The following is a 22,423-nucleotide window of genomic DNA, read 5'->3' as shown; positions in this document are numbered from 1 at the left end:
AAAATGCATGCTTTTTGGTGCGTTTTCGCTGGGCATCCAGACTCAAGACGCCAGAAAACGTTGATGAAAACAGAGACTTTCGGAAACGGTTTCAAAAGTGGATTTTTTTGAAAAACGCATCGTTTTGGTGTGGAAAGGTGAAAACGGAGGCTTTTGAAAACGGTGACGAAAAAATTAACAGATGTGATTGCTCTCACGGTGGCGAAATTCCAGGTCCCCCTTCTTTTATCGTTTTCGGCCGTTTCAGTGTGAAAAAAAAAACACTGCGAAAACGCTGATGTGGGCAGAAATATTTTGCTTCGTTTTCGCCTGTATGAAGACTTTTGAAAACGTAGTAGTGAGTTCAAGGTCTTTGTTCAAAATGCAGCACTGATCTATTTCCGCCCACACTACTTACAAATTTGAGCTTGGCCACAATATAGCCTTACCTTTGCCGGCTCCTCCCTCCCTCTCTTTAAAAGGCACAGACAGCAGTGACGTTAGCGTCTTCGAAAAGCGTAATTGAAAAAATGTCTTTCGATCACACTAAAACGTTTTGAAATTCACCCTTTCACTACTGGTTCAAAGGAAGTTTGTAAATTGCTCCACTTTCACACCCTTTCTGCGGGCGTAATAGTCGAAAGGAAGCTGCAAAGTATGGCCTTAGCCTCAAACACGCAAACCAGACGCGTTAAACGAGCTAACATAGCTGGGATACATACACTTTGGGACTGCTTATCATAACTCAAGCCTGGAAAACCTTTTTGCCACCTGATTCGGGAATACACTATTTTAAAGAGCTCCTCTCGATCGAATTTAAAGCAGTCTACAAACGTAGAGATTCCTTTGGGAAAGCATTCTTAGAACTCTGGAAAGCAAAGCAAAAACGTATTTTGGGAGCGCAAATAGAAAAAGAATTTGGAGGCAAAATTAGACTCCAATGGAAAGCGAACTTAGAAATCTATTATAAGATAATGTAAATAGTACGCGCGCTCTGATTGGCCATAAAACCATTTTACATGAGCGTATGTAAACACGGTTTTCGTTCCTCTTTCATTAGTTATTTTAGGAAAGAAATGTAAAATGGTTTCCGTGTTTACATAGCCTGAAGTAAACACTTACGCTTATCTCGTGTTCTCCCAACCTCCCGCGTGTTTACACCAGGCTATGTAAACACGGAAACCATTTTACATTTCTTCAGTATCAACTTCTATTGAAGAAGAAGAATAAGTGCCTTGTGTCTTCAACGCTCTGAAAATAATTCTATTGTACGGTCATATCTTCTTTATTGATTTCTTAAACAGTAAAACAGTAATTTAATTGTAATTCTGAGATATAAGCACGCAGGACACTCTACCTTTTAATCAAAAATACGATCGAGATTCATAGCTAAGATTCTTACATCACCTCACAAGCCCTGACCACCACATCACAAATTATTCAGAATTTCAATTTTCCTTCACCAGATTGAAATATGTACAGTGTTCGATAAGGACGAACAGTATTCCTTTTCTCGTGTGTAAATTAACAACTGAACATAAACGATGCCAACATTTCTCTCAAGTTCGTCAGCTCACTACATCTCACAGAGTTCTCTAAAGTGTAACATCCTACTCTAAATGAGCTCTAAGGAAATCATTGTAAGAAATCCTTCCTGTCATGTTCTTATCGTAAAACGAAAACAGGTGAAAAAACTCCTCTTCATTTAAGTCGACCTTGAATTTTCTCATCATCTGTCTGAACTCGACAAGTGAGCAAGTTCCGTTTCCACTTTTGTCAAGACCCTGCGGAGGATAGAAGAATTATTACTACTGCCAGCAACACCACCAGAAATTAGGATTTCCATCAGAGTTACCCGTCAGAATCAAGTGAGAAGAAAACAACAACTGTTTTACTGATAGTTCTCCCTCCAAACACTGCACGGACCGATGCAACCCTCTTATTTCACTACCCACTCGCTTAAAGACAACTCCTCTTTTAAATCTTACGGAATGTATGCATGGCCGGCGAAGGCTGTTACAAAATAGACATTAAAGGCAACTCGGCAATGTGCTAGTGGAAAATAACTGATCACCTAAAATCTTAGTTTTTAGAGAACGGAAACACTCTGGCGACTAGGAAATAGTCTACAGGTGCAATCACGTTCGCTTGTTTAATTCTATTTCATTACATTATGACGACAAAATATCGAGGACTTGTGATGTAATATGCCTTACCCTGAATGCTCTCCTCATCTCCTTCCATTCACGCCTTATTGGTGCTCGAATAGTGGCCATTAGTTCGATTAACCGGTCACTCCTGTATCCTGGACTTGTCTAAAAGAAAGGGACGATAAAATCATGCCTTGATTTAATGAATTTATGCCAACATCATGATTTAAACTGTCTAACCTGACAATCAAAACTCTATGCACGAGAGAGTGTATACCATTCACATAAAACTACTTTCGACCAAGCTTTTCACTATGGAGCGAAATCGTATCAGAGATGACGCAAATTGACATTGATAACTAGTATGAAGTCGTCGAGACTTCTTTTTTAACATGAGTCATTTGGCCTCTTTTTCAAGACGAGGCCTGGTGCCCAACCGTTCGTATGAAAATGAGTTTTCGGAAATGGGCAATTAGAGCGGTTGTTATTCTAAATTACTTATCCAAACCCTCCGTTATTAGAATTGCATTGAAACAAGGTGAAGACGCCTAGTAAGAAAATTATATATTAATGAGGCTTTGCCTTTTTTGTCACTATCTTCTTAATTTGAGAGTTTTCTTCAACGCAAAGTAAGCTACTTACCGGCATTCTGCTTGGCTGCAATTTGGGTCTAGTAAGAGAGTTTCCCTCCTGAGATTTCAAATTTAATACAAAATGCCGCATGAAATCTTTGTACACAATTCTGAAAGTAAATGAGAGTAACAGAGATGAGACACAACCCAATACTCGAACAAGCAATTCCCACACTCGAAATATTTCTGAACCAACATGAAAAAAAATAAAGGACCGTAATTTAAATTGGCTGAAATGTATATACTTAAAAATACTGAAATATATCTTACCCTCCTTTTTCTTCACTGCTGTGTTTTCTCCACAAAGACAATAACTCGGTTGGGCTTAGATGAATGTCGTGTTTCAAAAGGACATCTGAAACAAGAATTATCAATTTTACAAAAAACATTACTAGCGCGTGCTTGGTTTGGAATGGTATCAATTTGGGGATGGAACAAAAAGTGAGGAGACAACCATTGCAGTTGCTTAGTCGTCTTGAACGACTTGATGTTTTGAGTTCTTTAACCCATCCACTCTACTGTCTGCAATACAGTTCTTGTGATGCTAGTGCGGAGAAATTGGTATTGGATCAACTGATAATTCCTTAATTGATATTTTCTTTATTCTCATCATTTGCCTACTTGATATTGTAGTGATGTATTAGAAATTCTGTCTTGGTCACTCTCGAAAATTAAAGGGTTAAGTATGAATCGTTTCCTAACAGACTGAAGGTGATTGTTCGATTTTACAGAACAAATTATGGTGACATAAAAAATAAATGCGTTCTTCGTGCAGTGTGATCGACTGGGGTGGCACCAACCTTTAAGTTGTTCAAAATCCACCGTTCCCTTGTTGCCACTGTCGATGTTCCTGAAGGATTTCTGAATCTGCTGCCACCGACGACAGATCTGATGAGAAAAAAATCTCAGTATTGTACTTTTGGTAACACGTCAAGATTCGGAAAAAGCTCCTTAACATATTTTCTTAGACGAACAATGATACTCACCGCGTCTTTTATATTCCTCTCTACGTCACTTGCTGAGAGGGGCGGGGTCAAAGATTCAGGTGAGGGGATCCTAACAGGCGTATGGACTGGAGACATTGCGGGCTCATATGATGCCTAAAACAGACACAATTACATTGTTCTTAAATCATGAATGAGTTTAATTTCTTTCTCTGCTTTTCAAGGCCTAAGATAAAAGAAGAGTTAAAAGAGCTTACACGACGAAGGATTTATCCTAGCTACTCTAAAATTTGCAACACAGCAGAAACAATGCGACCCAGTTGGAAAAAGAAATTTCTTGGACTCAGAAAATGTGTATTTTCCTACCCTTCTATCGCGTGAATGAGGTGGTGTTGCAGACGCTGCTCGTGTTATTTCAGGTCTTGTAGAGAATATCTTCAAGAACTCCCTATAATCCACAGCACCATCGGAGTTCTTCGGAAGCTTCATCCAAATGTGGTTAAACTGATCACTTGTCATACGGAAGGCATGTTGATTGAGTATCTCATGAAGAGCACTGGCGCTAACTGTCCCACTGTGGTGAACGTCTTCGTCTGTGAGGGCCTTATCAATTCAAAAGAAAATCGTTACGTGATCATCCATTGTTTAACGTTGAAAAGCTCTTTGTAAATTGTACACAGACTTAAGAACCGTGCATCTGGACACAAAGAAATAGCTAAGGTTAAACAAACACATTCTGACAGTTTGAAAATAAAACAACAAGAAAAAGTTTATTAAAAAAAAAAAAGTACCACAAGTCTTTTAAACAAAATATGACAAAACATCCAAGTGAAACGACCAAACAAGACCAACAACCAAGAATAAGCATCAACATCTCTTGGTTTTAAAAGCCGGTAAAACGTCGCCAAGTAATGCATGGCTTTAATTCGCGACGTTACTTTAATAACTTGGTAGGTTACTTGAAATTACTCTTCTTCAGAGAATGACAACTGTAGAATGACAATTGTCACGGGAGATAAACAAAAAACACTTTACCTTTGCAAGACTGTAGAATCGCGCCACTACAACTTCTCGAACTCTCTTCTCTATGTCGGCATCAGTCATAACACGCGACCGCTTGGTGAAGTTATCGGCCGTTCTTTGGCGTTTTTCAGAAGAGGGATACAAATTCTCCAGCCACTTGCGAGTTGCCTAAGAAATAAACAAACGTCTTGCCATCAAATGATCTTTCTGATAGCGCGCTTAAACCGCAGATACGTAAGATTAAGATGCTCGAAACCGTATTTTTAAATCCTTTAAATAGGTCGCCAAGAATTTAAATGTTTAGGGAAGTATTTTACCTTAACTTTGTGCACGTAACGGAACAAGAACGCTTAGAACGTTTTTTCCCCCTTTTTTTTAAAAGCAAAATGACTCTTCAAACTTCATGCAATGGACCCACAAACACAAGGCATGGGAATTATGATTGTATCGGCGTAGAAGAAGCGACAATCATCGGTACCACTTTTGGCACAAGCAGTAAAGTAGGGGTGAAGAAAAGATCGACAACGCATTTCATATATGTTGTGAAAGCGCGTTTATTATCAAGATCTCCTCGTTATTATGCAAAACCTCATGTAGTACGAATAAACTGAGTCCTTTCATATCATTAGCTTTTTTCTTTTTCTTTTAGAACCTCGATATTTATCCAACCACTCAGAACTACCGAGTGTCCAGAATAAATTGTGGTCTGATTCACCGCTTCTCACTGTAAGTTGCAGTCATCATTTCATAATTCTATAGCTGAAAACAATCGCAGTTGTTCTCACCTCGGCGTCTGATTTCTGAAAGCTCTTCAGGAAATCATCGTATGATATCAAGTCTCCTTCTCCAAAGTTTCCCTTCTTCATGAGTGCCTGTGAAGTTGACAGCGGATTTATGACACAATCCTTCTTAAGCAAATAGTTTTGAACTAAAGTAAACATGACAGCTTCTTGAATACAACGAGAATAAAGAAATCTCTTGAGCTGTTGAGCAGGTTTCAGCTGTAGATTCAACAAACTAAAGTGATCTACATTAAACTACCCCGAACATGGAAATTCGAGCGGTTCACCTGAGTTAAAATTCATCTGTCATGCAATATCTTAGAAATTTCCCACAATTTGACCCAAAAGTAAATTGCTTTCAAAATAAGAACCAGTAATTCTGGGATTGTACTCGCGAAAATTTCTGCTACAGGAGAATTAAACTCAAACGTCAAGTAATAGATTCGCGACAGAAGGCAACATAATTATTATTTTTTTTTACCTGAAATTGTTTATCAGACATCACAAAACAGAACGCATTGACTATTTGATGCAAGTCTTCCTTAGTAACCAGTCCCACTCCTTCTCGATCAAACGCGGCGAAGGCCTAGAGATCAAAGCATAGAATGAATACGAAAAACAGTCAACATTTGAAAGTGAAAGAAGTGAACTTCACAAGGTGGGGGGAAGGATGGGACTTACTCTTTGGATAGTTTCAGGATTTTCGCCGATTTTGTTCCTAAGTCTGTTGATGGCGGCTTCAGGTGAAAGTGAATCGTGTCTCTCAAACACCACCGGCGTGAAAACTTTGCCAGGTGTATCCAAGGTAACGCGCCCATACCCAGTAAGCCTCTGGTCTTGAAACGCGCCCAGGAACTTCTCGTAAGAAAGCTTGTTCTTCCCGGATAGACCACACCTGACAAAAGAAAAATCATGAAGATACGCTGGAGATTAAGGTACGAGGCTCCGAAGCTCAGGATGTTTGTAAGCCAAAGAGGAAGGGTCAGGTGGACACTTTTAATCCCAAAATCTCAAAGCACGTTCGTCGAAATGATGAATGTAATTTTCTCCAATGGCTGCAGCGGAAGTTAATGTCATTCCTAACATCATTCACAGGTTGTTGATTTCATCAATTTCAAAATTGTTAGACTTGACAATGTAATCACATTGTAAAAATCAAGACCGCCACTGGCTTTCAATGTTTGTGTGTGGAAAGTAAATTTTTGGTGGTTCGTGTGGTGGAAATCGGTATTGGTCAACAACAGAACTGCGCTGATAAAAATAACACAAGTTTCACGTTTCTGTTCCGACAACACAGTCGTCGAACGAAGCTATCAAGAGAAAAACCTTAACAAAGCGTGAAAACAAAAAGGAGAAAAGCTGTACATAGCTTGTCGACAAAAATCGGAACGAGGGAAAATAAAAGCAGCAATAAAAATAAACAAACAAAAGAAAATTACTCACACGTCGCACCACGAAACTCTAGTATCAATCCCTTAACTCCCACAGATGATTAAACAGGTAATGAGAATATTCAAACTTATCAGGTAGGAAATGTTATCTTGATCTAACACCAAATTCTCGTAACTAATTAGCAAGGAAACGTGTAGCAGCCAGGGGGGAGAATGTAGATCTTGGGAATTAAAGGGTTAATACAAACCTGTCGAGTAGAATATTGAGTTGAACATCATCCAGGAAGTAGTGAAAGTCAAACAGAACTTTCTGCAGTTCGTTCCTCGATATGTAACCATCTTTGTTTTTGTCAACTGTCTCGAATGCTTTCCTCAAACTTTCGTAGCCGTCACGAAAACGATCCCTGAAACAAAGACAATGAGTTTATATAAATAAATAGATTAAGCAGCGGTACATACATGGGAGGCTTCTTCGCCCAATAGTACCGAGCTGAATTGATGGAGAACAGAAAAGTTATGGACATGGAGGGAAACCCTCGGAGTAATAATAGAAAATAAAAACAAGCCAAACCCACAGGTTGAGACTCTTAGGTACTGGAAACGGACTCAGGCCACAGTGTTTGTGAGGGGAAGAGGGGTGAGGTGAGCACTTTGCTCACGATATGGATTCTCCTTTCCACATCATCAATACTTGCGACTCTTAGGAACACAAAATTAGTAACAATAATTAATCGATGGAATCAAATTCACCTCAGCTGTTGTTCAACTTCAATTGCGGATAAGAACGAAGCAGCCTGAGCTTGATTGAGTGTGGCAGCCATGTGCATGTCCTAACAAAGCAAGATAAATAACATCACGTAATGACTAAATGGGGAGACAATACTCGAGGTATCCAAAAATTGAATACCTTACGCCCCACCTTATAACAAAATATGGCAAGTAACACTCCTCCAACGAGACTGCTTAGAAGTCACATTTACAACAGTAGCGTTTCCTCAGGAGGTACACTTCACTGATACTCCTTAGTGCAAACAAACACTTCATCACCGTGTACAATAAGGATATCAAAGTACTCTCGCGTAACTGACTTTATCTCCACTGTAATCAACAAACTATGTTACAATAGTATTTATAAGGACTAGCACCTGTTGTTTCCTGTACATACTCTCCATAACCTGTTGGCTCTGTTCAGTTATCTGAGTGCTTGGTCCGTGCACATCACCTGGCGCCATCTCCCCTCCTAACTTGGCTAGGAATTCATGATGATCCACATAGCCATTTCTATCAGTGTCATACCTGACAAGGGTTACGCACGTTGTGAGATACGAGCAATAAATTGAAGACTGGTTTTCTAGAACATAAAAGGATATTTCGAGAAGTTTTCGACTTACTTTTCCCACAATTTCTTGAATTCTTCTTTGTTGACCGGGATCTGAAAGTGATAGAGCACTTTCCTAAGCTCCTTCTTAGTAACTACTCCGTTTCCATCGCGGTCGAAAGCCAAGAAAGCTTTTGACAAGTCTGCATTCTGCTCCCAGGCTTTCCTTCTGATGATGACATCCGCTTGCTCGGCGCTCAAGTAATTTAGATCCTGTGTTTCATTGAAGCTGAAAAAAAAAGCCACATTGTGATAAACAAAATTACATGTACTTCATTGTTGGCAAGAACCACTTAGACGATTCAATTACAAACGAGGACGTAAAAAGCTTTTAAAGATCCTACAACAGTCGTAATATTAAATTTTGAAACTAGAATAAAGCCTCGGAGCGAAGGCTTTTTCACTTTTCACTGATTATAATATTGACGATAACTTTGCGTTTATATTGAGCACTTTTCTTTTATGTTAACTTCTTTGGTTACTTTCATTATTCCGATTTTAAAAGCTTTCATATTTAATAACACAGCTACATAGGCTTGTTTGCTGACACTGCTTCAGTTACCGTCTAGAAATGAAAGCGTTTGATTGGCTGATTGGGTTCTTTGCCTGAAAACATGATGAATGGGCGAGACCATGACAAGGTGATTTTGATTGTTGACTGTTGTTGGGCTAGGGGAGGGGTAGGTGCGCCGTTCCTCAGATACTGACATTGATCCGGTGATTTCATAGCGTAGTATGACTAATTTTTCGTAATCTAAATATCCAAGAAGTCAGCTTCTGTTACCTGTGGTTAGAGTACAGCCATGGATGTCCCTCTTCAACAGTCTCAACATGCTCGAACCGTTTCAAGAATTCTCTGTAATTCAATTTAGCTCCTTTCTGTATTCCGAGATTTGACATGAGCTTGTCGAACTCCTCGTCTGATAACAGGAACATGAAAGAGTCCAGAATGCGCCTGAATTCCGGTCTGGTAATCAGCCCATTCCGGTCATAATCTATCTTCTGAAACGCCGCACGTAGGTCCTGTTAGAGAAAAGGAAAATATAGAGTATAGTTTTATGTAGAGGCTGTGGGGCAGAAAGTTGTTTCAAGTCGCAAAGAGCCGTTTCGGGCTTTTGTAGGTCCCAAAAGCCGCTGGTACTAAGGGGAAAATGTTGTGCGCAAGCCGTTGAATAGGAATCTTTGATCTCTGGATTATCACTCCTTTGTTTCCAGAGGAAGTTTTTTGCTTCAGTTGTTCTACAGACTATGTGGAAAACTGTGCTTCACAATAAGGTTATAGCAAAGGTGACAGCCTAATATCTTCTTGAAGGGACTGAAAGGCTGGTGCTAAGACCTCAGTTGTCCAGGCGTGGATCAACGATCTACACATGTTTTATTGATTCAATCCTAATTTGTAGAGGGAACACCGTAGCACATGATGCAAAAAGCATTTGTAGGGTGGGTTTTACTGTCCTTGCTTTACAGCTTATGTTTTAAAACTTACGACTTCCGTCATGACTTTACATCGCAAACATGAATTCCACACGGAAAAATAATTTCAGCAGAATGTTTCACCTTCTTATTAACATCACAACATCTCTTCTACAGGTTCAGTATCAACTTTTTAAACAAGTTGACTCTCGCCTAACGTGAGCATTTACACAAAATGGGAAACTTAGCATAATCATCTCTTTGTCTGCTATGTTTTCTTTTTTTCAAAATGAATAATCCATGCGATAATTCAATCCTATATATCACAATTTGTAACCTGGAAGCTCTCCCGCAATTTGCTTCTCAGTTTCGCCTCCACTACACTTGCTTTCATCGACTCTTCTTGAGGCACCGGGAGGTTGTATCTGACAAAAACAAAATTCCGATAAATTGAGTAACGTACGTACTTTTAAAAAAAATAGAAACGTGATGACCATTCTGAAAACCTTTACTACCTGTGACTTGGGTATTCGGGTGCTTTTTCTCCGACACCAAAGGACCGTCGATCTTGAAAATGGTCCAGAAATTCCATATATGTAATCTTTCCTTTGTGAAATCCCAGTCTGAAAAGCAATCATGAAGTTTCGATATAGAGCGCTTTTCGATTGAGTGTCTTAGGACCATAGTCATTACAAAGGCCAATCAGAAGAAAGGGAAATATCTTACACAGCCGATACGAACTCCACGTAAGAATAAGCAAACTGCTCGATGCGCAGGAAAACGCGGGTGACCAAATCGTGATTGGTTTTAGTTTTGCATCTGATTGGTTGCGAAAGTGGCGCGAGTTTTCTGGGCCAATCACAGAGCGAGTTAAGCAAATACAACTACTATTCCAATCTACTTGCAGCTGGCCTTAATCACACAGATACTTGTAATTTCAACTTGACAAGGTTTCCCGAGAAATTGGCACAATTTTCAACTAGTAAGTAAAGACCGCTTCTCAAGTGAGTGAAGGAAAAACACCAAAGGAATTAGAAGGACCGATCGAAACAGCAGTATTTGGGATCGAGCCGATGAGAACCAGAGGTAAGCGTAAGCAAAATGGCTTGTAAAAAGGGGAAATGCAAGTGACTCAGTCACGATTCGTTTTTGGATCTGTTAAGAGGATGGTGTAAGTCATTTAGTACAAAGAGCGAAAAGACAAAAATAAATCACTGAAAGTTTGGATAATTTTCAAAATTCATTTGAAAAGTGCTCTTAGTTAATAAATGTTTACATTCTTACCTGGCACTGAGAATGCGAAACTGATCATCTGTCATGTATAAACCCAGACTGTCTAAAATCTGCCAGAAAACAAACAGAACACGTGTGAATCATGTACCAACACTCAAGGTATAGACACGTTGAATACTGAACCTCATGGAAATAAAGACAACCTATACTGGACTTCATGAAGTGCTAAGTTAAAAATATCTCAAATGTTGGCTGTCGTGTACATACCAATCGGAATTCTTTTCTCGAAATTTTTCCATCTCCATCGCTGTCAAATTTGACAAAAGTTTTTCGGAAGTCTGGTGACCTTTGAGAGATGTACTCCTGGGAAGACAATTAATACATGTATGCTGAGTCAGCGGCTTGACAAAGTGGATCAGTGGGTGGAGTCAGGTTCGTTCTAGGCTCGATTACCAGCAGGCATTCGTGAAAATGAACCCGCGCTCTTATCCCCAACCCGCTTCTTGGGGAAGAGCGAAGACCAGACACGAATGAGCGGCGGAAATCGAACCTAGGTTCGTTCAAGCTCAATTAGAAATTACTATCTATATGTCTAAATTTGGGTCAAGAATTTCCAGGTTGTAGAATCTGTGACAGTGAACACGGCTTTTACCTCTAAGTCTCCGTTAAAAGCAAAGTGATCATAGCTGCCGCTCAAAACTACGCTGACTATACCCAGGAACCAATGAAAATTCTTAGTCAACATATGCTACCGTCCTAACGCGGGAAAAATTCAAGTGACTAAGTCTCGATTGCCTCTGAGTGGCTGGGAGGATGGGGCAAGTTTTACACCAAAAACAAAACCTTTTGAGGTAAAATCGAAGCAACACCTGATAAATTGCGACTGTAAATTGGAAATTGGTCTTTCGTCATTTAGTTACTGTTGGAAATAATACTTAGATATTTTGGTTGTACCTTAAGGATCTCCATGCATTCATTAGCAGTTTTCTGGCCTGTGAGGTTCAGGGCTCTCTCTTCCGCAAGTTCCAGTCTGTAAATATAATAATAAATTGGGTGAAACATACCAGAACAGAACATCACGGTAACCACGTTTCGAACATTACCAACGATATAAAATGCTAATTTTACTTCACACCGACGGCCATAGATGGCCCTTCAAAAGAGTGTCGTAAAAACAAAACCAAAGTAATCCCAACAGCCAATCAGAGGAAAGGAAAAAAAATCCTAAGAGCCAATGAGAACTCCAAGTAAAAGCAAGCAAACTCACTAAAGCGCGGGAAAACGCGATTGACCGAGTTGTGATGGTTTTGGTTTTGCATCTGTTTGCTTGAAAGAACGACACGAGTTTTTTTGGACCAATCACAGCGCGATGCAAAAATTTCTTTAATTCGTTAGTATTATTCCACTCCTAAAGGGCGTATAATGTCTTCATCAGGAGAAGTTCCTTACCTTGTAGACTGGTCTTGTTTCATAAACTGAGCCTTCGCTTCACTTTCATCATGAATTCTAGTGCTTAAACCGTTGATGTCCCCGCCAACAATGTCCACACCCTGAAGTAATATATTCGAGTGGATTTTGATTGTAAGAATAAGATGGAGCCATATAACTTTTGAAAACGAAAGAAAATTTTATTAGTCTGTAATGAAAGAGTACTTACAAGTTTAGCAAGAAATTCTTGAAAATCAACAGTTCCATTTGAATCTTCATCTACCCGACTCCACATCCTAAAATAATTGAAGAATGTCAGTAAGAGTGCGTTACATTTAATTTTGATTACACAATTCCAAACTTTATTTCATACTTAATGTGACAATCTGGCAAAATTAATCAATGACGACACTTTGTGATGCTTACTTCAACTAACCGATAGGGGAGAAACGCAAAACGTAAAAGTGTTTCTTTGGTTAACGCGTTTGTTTATGTTTTTTGTTTTCTTTCTTGATTTTTTGACGCATGGTAAAAAGTCTTCCTTATGTGCGATTTTTTTTAGTTAGCGAGAGTTGTTGGATACCTATCTCTAGAGCAAAAGCATTGTTTCGAAAGTGCCGCGGCCTTTTCTGGGCATGCGCAACGAAACAAACATCGACCTTCGACCTATCAATCGACTCTGGAAAAATCGGACGCATTCACATAAGATGCAGCATTCTGCCGGAATACATCTCAACATCTCATCTCAAACGATCTGCACTTAAATCAGTGCTGTTTTAATAAAGTTACAATCATCCGAACTTTACATAAAATGGTGCCTTACAGTTCAAAATGATCATCAGAGACAGGAAGGCAGTATTTTTCCAGCAGTAGCCTCAGTTCATCGCGTGATATGGATCCATCTCTGTCTCCGTCAACACCAAGGTATGCTGAGGCAATTGCTTTCCAGTTATCTGTAATCTTTGCGCGCAAGATGTCTTCCACCTGACAAAACCATTCGGGTTTTGATTCAACAGACTACATCAGTACTTGCATGTAATTTGTAACTTAGTTAGGTTTATACGTAAAAAAAAACCCAGCCTGTACTTAATTAATAATTATAAACTTGTCTTACACCTTCTTCCAAATTGTCTTATCCAAATGAGCGGTAGATCACAGTCTCTTTCAGTTTCCCCAACTCCGCAAGGTATAAATCCAAGCGGAATGTTTGAAGAACACGAGAAATTTTAAAGTGTGGTTTATTGCTTGGGTAAATGACGTCACGTTTTTTAATTTGCTGTAGATTTATCAACACAAAAGACGATAGTGTTGTAACCAATCATTTCTTCGCACACTATCCCAGTTAATTTAGATGGGAAAGTGAAGAATGATAGAAACTGGACAACAACTATAGTTTCATATATTACACTAAACACCAACTTACAGTGGACCAAGCCATGACAGCTGGAGGGGAGACACTTTTTGGTGAATGATCTGACATCAGCCAAGGGTGTGCACCCTAAAAGGAACAGTTACAAACATGTTGAAATACACTGTATGAAAAAGATCTAAACTTGAGCCACGTGGCCAGTACATCTGGAGCTCATCCTGGTCTTTGTAACAAGAAGTTAAGATGAGTGTACTGCTACTCCATGGTGTGGGTTACCTGTCTACTGCAAGGTTATCCCCCCTTCCCCTAGCATTTTATCAGGTTTCCCCACAGTTTGCCAGGACCCATTTAGACCCCAATATGGAGGAATGTAGAGTGTCTTTCTTAGTAACACAACACTATGACCCAACCAGGTTTTGGAATGAGACTTTGTGACTTAAAGCTAAAACCTTTGGGACATCAGGTCTCTTGTTTTTCTTTCAAGCTTGCCTCAATTTTGCAAAGTGGCCATTTGGTAAATCTGTAAAACATATTAGAATCATAACTCAAATGATTCAGACAGTCACTACTATGAAACCACTTTTCCAAAACAGCAAGAAATCACACAGTAGTTAATTTTTTCTATATGTATCCAGTAGCTTCTGCATTTAAAGATACACCAGCTGCAGTCAACTATCCAGATTTGAAGGGTAAAACAAATTGATTATGTGAAGTCCCTGCTGCTCACCTCTGTTTCTCTTTGTTCAAATCTGTCCAGGAAATCTAGGTAGGAAATATAGCCTTTGTTGTAAGGATCAATCTTGGCCATCAACTCATGGAACTGCTGTTGACTCATACGGAAACAGAAGCTTTCTAGGACACGCCTGAAGTCACGTTTTGTGACACGACCATCTTTATTCTGTAAAGGAAACACATGAAAAGCCAGTTAAACTACATTCTGTATTTGTGCTCTGAGGGACTTTCGCAATTGAAAGTTGCAGAGCTCTCTCCCAATATAAAAATTTTCAGGCATGTTTCCTATTGGTGACTACCATCTATCACTCCTAACAGTATCAACCCTGAATCAAGAATCAAAGTTAAATATATAAAGGAAAGAAGAAGTGCTTTACTGCTGAGTGAATTCTTGATGGCAATACTGGTGTTATGGGAAAAGTTTGGAAAACAGTGTAGAGATTATGCATACTGATGTTAGGGTGAAGTGGGTTAAAAGCATCATGTACTGTACACCTACATCATCAAAAACAAGAAAGGCTTGCTTGATGGATGAGAAACTGTTCATGATCTTTGAATGGAGGAGTTTCCATATGTCATCTGTGGTTGGCATTTGTTCTGCTTCACGCACTGGATTGTACCTGAAACAGCAAGAAAAATGTCCAGAATACAAAAGTTTAATACACCTGTTGTAATGCCCTTGATTGGCCATCTGCAATATCAAGCAAGTTAACTTCAAACAAGTCACTTAGCAATTAATTGATTAACATACTTATGATTGGGTTTGATTGGAATAGTCTGTCCATTTCCTTTTGTTACTGGTGCCTGGAATTTTTCAAGAAACTGTTCATAAGGTATCTTGTGATTTGCACGAATTCCACACCTAGAAAATAAAACAGAAAAAAGGTAGAAATTTTCTAATCTGGTATATCTGTATTTAGGTTTTCTTTCCATGTGAAATCAATCTTTATATTTTCCTCTTATTATCAATTACCTGTCCATCAGCTCCACAAACAGTTTATCAGACATTGGAAAGGCAAAGTTGAACAGAACTCTTTTAAGTTCATCTAAGGTTACAAAACCATCCCCACGCTTGTCAAATGCCACAAAAGCACGAGTAATATTGCTGTGATTTTCTAACATCTATAAAAGGAATAAAATAGTAGTTTTTTATTTTTACTCTCCCAACATAGCATTCTAAAAAAAGCACAGATTAATCAGATTCCAAAATTGTCTCACAGTTTTGATTATCAGTTTAAAAGCAGATGTCAAAAAATACCAAACAAAAATTTAAAAAAAAACAAAGCCCAACATAAAATAAACTTAAAAATGTGCCTGTAAATAAATTGGAAAAAAAAGGTTTGGAATGCTTATCAACATTATTTTTAACATTTTTAAAATATAATATTAGAGGCTGCAACCATGTCCACTCACCTTGACACAAAAATCAGCTGTAACCCTGATCAAATGTACATTGTAATGATGCTATTTAATGGAACACACTCTGCTAAAAAATTTTCCAAGATTATTTACCTTCTTTCTGAGTTTATGTTCAAGTTCTACAATGGTGAGAACAGGAGGACTTTGCTTCCTCTCCTGGCCTGATTTGGGTCGACTGTTTACTGCGGCAAGTTTCACCAACTGTTGACCCTCAACTTGGCCTGAGACAAAAAGTCACATGCAATGATCAATAAATAAGACCTAAATTATGTGAATTTAAAGATAAATTATGACAAAAATCACTTTGTTTACTATATTGTGTACCCTGTAAGTAAATACGATATCTACAGAAGTACATAATTTAGAGCATATCTGTGACACAAGGCATCTGACTGTACACACTGTTATAACCAAAAGGCCTCCATAAAAAGTAAAAACAAAGAAATCAATCAAAGAAAAGCTACATAAACTTAAAAGTACTAGTATTGATAGTGTTATGAGGTGCAGGCTAATTAACACCAAGGAATGTCAACTTCATCTGCTACTCATGACATACTCTGTGTTCTGTGATGAAGATTAAAAGATGTTTCAGGTGTTCTTCTGATACTTTCACAAGTGATTTTCCTTCCCTCTAAGGAGTAGAAAAATGGCATTTCGCCATTGTAGTGATCTTGCAACAAGACTTGCCGCAAAGGTTCATTCTTCTTAATGCTTGGGAAGGTACATGATCGCCTGTGAGCCTTAGACTTGGAAGATATACGTTTCAAAGGCATGTAGAATGTAAAGTTGTTTTTTAAATTATCACGAGCATAGCCTTGGTTTGGCCTTCTTAGTTGTCCTCCAAGTCTAAAAGGAGTTTCCATAGCCAAATGCATGGTGATCTGACTTTAGAGAAGACTGCTTTACTCAAAATATTTATCACCAAAAATTTGATTCTGTTAAATCTTCATAACAGCTCTAGACTGACTGATAGAAACCATGTAAGTTTGTATTTAACTAGTGTTGCTAAGGAGATTCCCTAATTGTTTGTTTTGGTTTTTGTTATGACTAATTTGACAATATTAAGGAAATTAATATTTAACCATCAGCTGTATACTTAACCCTTGATTGGTAGATGAATAATTTGTTTTCAAAACAAGTCGAAGAAAGAAGTGAATCAAAATTTAAAACAACTACTAGGAATGTTTCTACTGGAAGCTTATTAATAATCTACTGTCAGTATTTTCAATACCTCAAAAGTACTTATGTTCAATTTAAGTAAAAATATTTATTGAATCAGATGAGATCACAATAGTTTTGTTTTAATTCAATGCAAGTGTATATGTTTGCATCATTTTATTATTCTTCAAAAGCAGAGTTAAATAGAATTTGGGTAAATGGAATTAAAGAAAATTAAAGAAAAAATGTTTGCTTGGTAAAAATCACAATTATTTGATGGATGACAACAAACTTTATTGATTATTCTACACCTGCAAGCCATTGTACTTATAAATTTTTTATCACAATCAGTAATAGTACTGGTTGATTCAATTCAATAAATCCTATTCATTTGAACACAACCATGATACATGAACACCATAGATGCTGATCCACTGATTTGGAGTTGTCTAAAGTCACATGTAATTAACAAAGGAATTCTGTGCAAATATAACATCAATTATGGGTAATGAGTATTTTTTTATATTCACTAGAAGAAATTGATCTCTTTTAACAAGAATAACACAAAATTATATGTATTTACAATTTAAAATATTAAGGATTGAAGACAAAAAACCAAAATTGAAAAATGAAAAACTTAACACATGGTGGTAAATTTCATGATGTATCTAGACTAACAGCAAACATTCAAACAATTGAGGTTTTAAAGTCAACTCAGATTGGAAAGTACTTTCAAGTGTACTACATGTAGATGTCAATCCAATTTGAGCCAAAATGTAGCATGTGGACTGAATAATTTTTTGCCACTAGTTACATGAACATGTCAATATGTGTTAAACATATTTGTTAATGAAGAAATAATTTACATGTACCTGTTTTACTTGCTGTTTGATTCTTAGGCTTTGCATTAACTCCAAGCCGTTTGAGGAAGTCCATGTACTCTAGAGTGTGACCATTCCGAGTCATGTCATATTTACACCATAACCTGTGGTGAGAATGGTGCATATGATTGGGCAGAAATAAAAGGACTCCCAAATATTGAAGCAAATGTGATATAAGAAATAATGTACAGAGTTAAAATAAACATTGCCATAATAATAGGTGATTTTAAAACTGGAAACTTTATGAACTGTGCAGGGGTGACAGAAGGGCCTGCAGGAGTGGAGAGTCCTTTAATTTATACACAGCATACTAACTATACTACCTATACATACTAACTTAATTCTTTTTTAGACAAGAGGTTGGTCTCATGTAATAAACTACCAACCCCTTCTTAAATGGCTATAGTTAGCAAACTACCCCCTATCAAACTGTGCCCCCCCCACCCACCACTTTTACTTATTTGGCTACACTGCTTGGAAATCCTCTCCCAAAGCAATCATCTTTTTCAATATGAAGAACATTTTTTACAAAATTTTTATGCTTGACTTAGATCCTGAGCCTGGTCTTGAAATTATCAGAATGATGTCATCCACTTTGGAAAAAATAAATTCTTCTCAGGGAAAAAAATATTTGTCTAGGTTAACAGTAATCTAATTTTGAGTTATTTTTTTAACATACTTGTTAAACTGTTCATCTGTCAGCCTGAAGCAGAAGTTTTCTATAACCCTTTTCAACTCATGTTTCTGTATGTGACCATCTCTGTTATAATCAAAGAGTCTTAAAGCCTTCATCACACTTTGTAGTTGACCACCCATCTGAAAAGAACACATGTAAATCATACGCCTTCCATAAAAGTTTTTGGTCATTGATAATTTTTCTGCAAATTGATATCACCAATAAATTACCATTTAGGTAATATAACGTGGTGATAAAATCTTTACCTTTCTCCTTAGCTGGTTCTCAATCTCATCAATGGGTAAGGCATCTCCTGGAGATTTTGTTTGGTTAAACCTAGACACAAGAATTGTAATAATCACAAGGAGAAGACCAAAATAATAGATGGTTTAAGTTTTAAAAGATGCAGTGTAGCCTGAATTAATAGTGGTTTACAATTTATGTTGACACAATTTTCACTTGACTCTGACATTATGACCTCCTGAAGGTTGTGGAAAGGTACGTCGATATCAGCAGCTATCAACAACAGAAATCCTTTTCATGACTACCCAGAGGATCAATGGTAATTCATTTACTATATTTATTTGGCTATAAGCCAATCTTGGCTATAAGAAGAGACCTGAAGTAAACTTGAGTAAAAGCTAAGAAAACCTTCCTCTACAACGTAAACTGTGAAGTGCTCAAGAGTGCTAGCAAAGTAATGTCAAAATATGTTCCTGAAACAAAAAGAAACACTTACTTGTGTAGAGTGCCAAGCAATCGTAACCCTTCTGGTGTTCCTCCTCTCTGGTGGTACTTCTCTAAGAACTCTATATATGATACTGACCCATCTCTGTTTGTACCAATCTGTTTAATTTAAAAAAATTCCAAAACAATTTAATTAATTACCTTGGTTTATTGCCACTGTTGGTTTCTTACCAGGGTTAACTGAGGTGACTATAATGTAACTATACTCAGTCTGAGAAATAATTACAGAAAAATGTGTGAAGTGTGCATGCATACATTTCAGAACAAAGACATGGCAGACTGAATAACAACAACAACAAAACCAAATAAGTTCAAAGTTTGAGTCAACTGGTCTGATGCATATGGGAATCCTAGTCATGTCTCCCTCCCTAACTGAGTGACCACACCCATACATTGAGTAGTTACATTTCCCCTGATCCTGGCGGATCTAGACTAGAGTGGCAAGACCAAACAGGTCAGAAAACAGCACAGCAGCTGTTTAATGTGTTTTCCAACCAGTGCTGAGAGGGATATAAGAAAGCAAGGAACTTGACACATAAATGACTTTTTAACTACTGCCAAGTTTGGAAAACTTAATGAACTCAACAAACAATTTGTTTGTCAATATGTAAGAATTAAAATGTTGGAGGCATCAGACAATCGACAACTTTGATCAATATAACATGATCACTCTTGAAGGGAGACAGATTACTCTTGGGAGCAGGGTAAGACAGCTTGGGACAAAGTACCCACATTCTGAATGCATCTGTCAGAGGGACATGGAATTTGTACCTTTTTAATGAGTTGCTCAAACTGATCCTCGGTGAGAGGAACACAGAACGAATCCAGAGCTCTTTTAAATTCACTTTGAGTTACTGTGTGAGTCTTTTCTGCATCAAATGTTTGCAGAGCCTTGTAAATGAAAAAAGAAAATTTTGTTAATATTTTAACAATAATTCAGATCACAATACATGGGGATGTGTAATATGTAGAACCACCTTTAACTAGAAAATATTATTTGAATGTAATGAAATGGTAGATCAGAATAATTTCCCAAAAAGAGCAAAAAATCATAACTGAAAAAAATGACAACAACGTTGTGAGGAATTAGTTAATGTTTATGTTCCACAGGTCTTTCTGCATTTTTTAGTTAGCCCCTCCGTAGGTAATCAAATTATTATGTGTCAGCAATAAACTGATAAACTTCTGACAAGGTACGTAATAAATGGACAATTTTCCCCCCTCAGCAAACTGGGACAAACTTCTTCTTCTCAAATGTTTCTTAGAAATCACAACAGCTTCACAAAGCAACCAATGAGTAAATTGTCCTTTAAATAATTCGATGAATCTGCTTGGAGACAACTGATTTAAATTAGGGGGAGGAACACAAAATCAGAGGGATGTCGTTGTTGAAACCAACGCTAACTGGGATCTCACCTGACGCAGTTCAGCGGCATTTACTCGGATCTTTTCTCTCAGACGTGACTCGATCTCTATAAAACTCAAATTTGCGTCTGGAGACTTAGGTGAACCTACACAAAACATGGGAAAATAAGCAAACGAAAGCGAGCAATGTTGTTAACAACCCAATGGTGGTCGAGCATCAAACAGCGTCCTATTGAGCTCCATAGAATTCAATTGTACGAAAGATGTAATTTGCTCGAGCACAAGAAGTTCACTTGCATCTGTATGACGAACAAAAAACGTAGTTATTAACTGATGTTTTGTGTTCCGCGCGCGAGGGAACCACTGTTCATTAGAACAATTAGGTACAACGCGCATTCTGATTGCGACCGACAGATTTCGATGTTAACCAAAAATTTATGTGAGAAAATGTATATAGGGAAACTCTGATTTTTTAAAAATTTTCAATAGAACTCACGAACAAAAATTAAAATGGAATGATCTTCTACTAATCAGATCATAATTAAAGTAAAATAGCAACAGATTGAACACGCTCAGCGGGTCATCAAGTTGTTTGTATCGCTTACCTAAACTTGAACCAGAAGAATCCCGCCTTCCAGGGCGTATGATTAACATACTTGATGCAACCCCTTTTGATCCACGTGAAGAAACAGCCACATTCCGCCCGCGAGAAATGTTTCCAGATGGAGGACGATCAAGTGTTCCAAAGCCAGCTGACTTTCTGGAAGCTGGCCGAGGTGTTATCGTTAGTGCACGCGAAGATGGTCGAAGATCAGAAAAACTATGAACAGCCGGAGCAACTGCAACCTTGGCCATATTTCTGTATCGATCTGTAGAATTGAACTCGAAATAATGGAGGAAATCAAAGCGAAATCTCATTCAGTGTGTTGCTGACATTTGAACAGCCATTTTGCTTTCGTTGTTGTGTTGTTGCTATGTGGCTCGGATTCCCTTGAGCGTGGTTCCGTTGCTAGGCATTTGTTCGCGGGGAAACTTTGATGAGCTTCTCGCATCCATGGGCATCTTGCCTCCGTTATGTCTCAGCGTCCTCTGTGCTAGTGCGTAGGCTTGCTGAGTGGAATAAACGGGGCCTTTCGAAAGAAATAAAATCTCAATTGATTTCCACCTAACAATTTAGAGTAAACCTGAAATGGGTCCACTTAAGATGGGGTGTTCCTTCCCCTAATTTTTTTTTCAGGTCGGAAAGCGGCAGCAGACAGCAGAGGTGAGAGGAAAAGATGCGTTTGTTTCTCTTACTCCCTTAGATACACAGGAAAATTTTAACGGAGGTCGCACCCATTATATTTCTGACATTTTCCATTTATTTATTTTTTGTTTCTCCTTTGCCTTTTGTTGGTTTGGTTTTAAATGGTAGTGTGCTTTTAGCCTAAGGGAGGTACCACTGCTACTACAATAGTTCGTCCACAATATTTCTTTCATCTGATCTCCTCACAATGTTGTAGTCAAACTCTTTCTCTGGATCCGACTTAGAGGTAAACTGCAGTTCGCCTCTCGACCCTCATAATCCCCAGTCTCCGGAGAGTCCGTACTTGCTCCCGTAAAGCAACGCTTTTGCGCGCATCCGGTCACGAGTCATAGAACGCAATCTCTTGTACGTTGCGTCACGAGTCATATAACGCTATATTTTGCGCGTTGCGTCACGAGTTATATAACACTATCTTTG

At 38.2% G+C, this 22,423-nt stretch overlaps 1 protein-coding gene across 1 annotated transcript; it reads right to left on the bottom strand.

Moving 5' to 3' along the window:
• Positions 1-1,255: 1,255 nt before the first annotated feature.
• Positions 1,256-21,654, bottom strand: LOC131769037 (EF-hand calcium-binding domain-containing protein 6). Its single transcript, XM_059084775.2, has 37 exons — positions 21,306-21,654; positions 20,752-20,846; positions 20,107-20,226; positions 19,328-19,434; positions 18,855-18,924; positions 18,592-18,728; positions 17,904-18,016; positions 15,967-16,094; positions 15,428-15,576; positions 15,206-15,316; positions 14,954-15,074; positions 14,450-14,620; positions 13,777-13,851; positions 13,177-13,337; positions 12,583-12,649; positions 12,375-12,475; positions 11,880-11,955; positions 11,193-11,288; positions 10,977-11,035; positions 10,208-10,315; positions 10,030-10,117; positions 9,064-9,302; positions 8,293-8,508; positions 8,047-8,197; positions 7,652-7,731; positions 7,150-7,305; positions 6,192-6,405; positions 5,992-6,096; positions 5,514-5,600; positions 4,741-4,896; positions 4,072-4,308; positions 3,748-3,861; positions 3,562-3,649; positions 3,032-3,116; positions 2,772-2,871; positions 2,196-2,294; positions 1,256-1,763 (listed from the first exon to the last, which is right to left on the bottom strand). The coding sequence occupies exons 1-37, from the start codon at positions 21,616-21,618 to the stop codon at positions 1,590-1,592; spliced, it is 4,767 nt and encodes a 1,588-aa protein (XP_058940758.2). The 5' UTR covers positions 21,619-21,654; the 3' UTR covers positions 1,256-1,589.
• Positions 21,655-22,423: the final 769 nt, after the last annotated feature.

This window comes from Pocillopora verrucosa, chromosome 1 (genome assembly GCF_036669915.1).
Source record: "Pocillopora verrucosa isolate sample1 chromosome 1, ASM3666991v2, whole genome shotgun sequence".
Lineage (NCBI taxonomy): Eukaryota > Metazoa > Cnidaria > Anthozoa > Scleractinia > Pocilloporidae > Pocillopora > Pocillopora verrucosa.
Note: the sequence above shows the minus strand (reverse complement) of the source record. Positions and strands in the feature narration are given on the sequence as shown.

Excerpts from the sequence above, each read along its gene's own strand:
- LOC131769037 (XM_059084775.2), bottom strand. The coding sequence starts at position 21,618 with ATGAGATTTCGCTTTGATTTCCTCCATTATTTCGAGTTCAATTCTACA. Across the intron at positions 4,309-4,740 it reads GATTCTACAGTCTTGCAAAG|GCCCTCACAGACGAAGACGT; the intron begins GTAAAGTGTTTT and ends TGAATTGATAAG. Across the intron at positions 2,295-2,771 it reads TGCAGCCAAGCAGAATGCCG|ACAAGTCCAGGATACAGGAG; the intron begins GTAAGTAGCTTA and ends CCTTTCTTTTAG.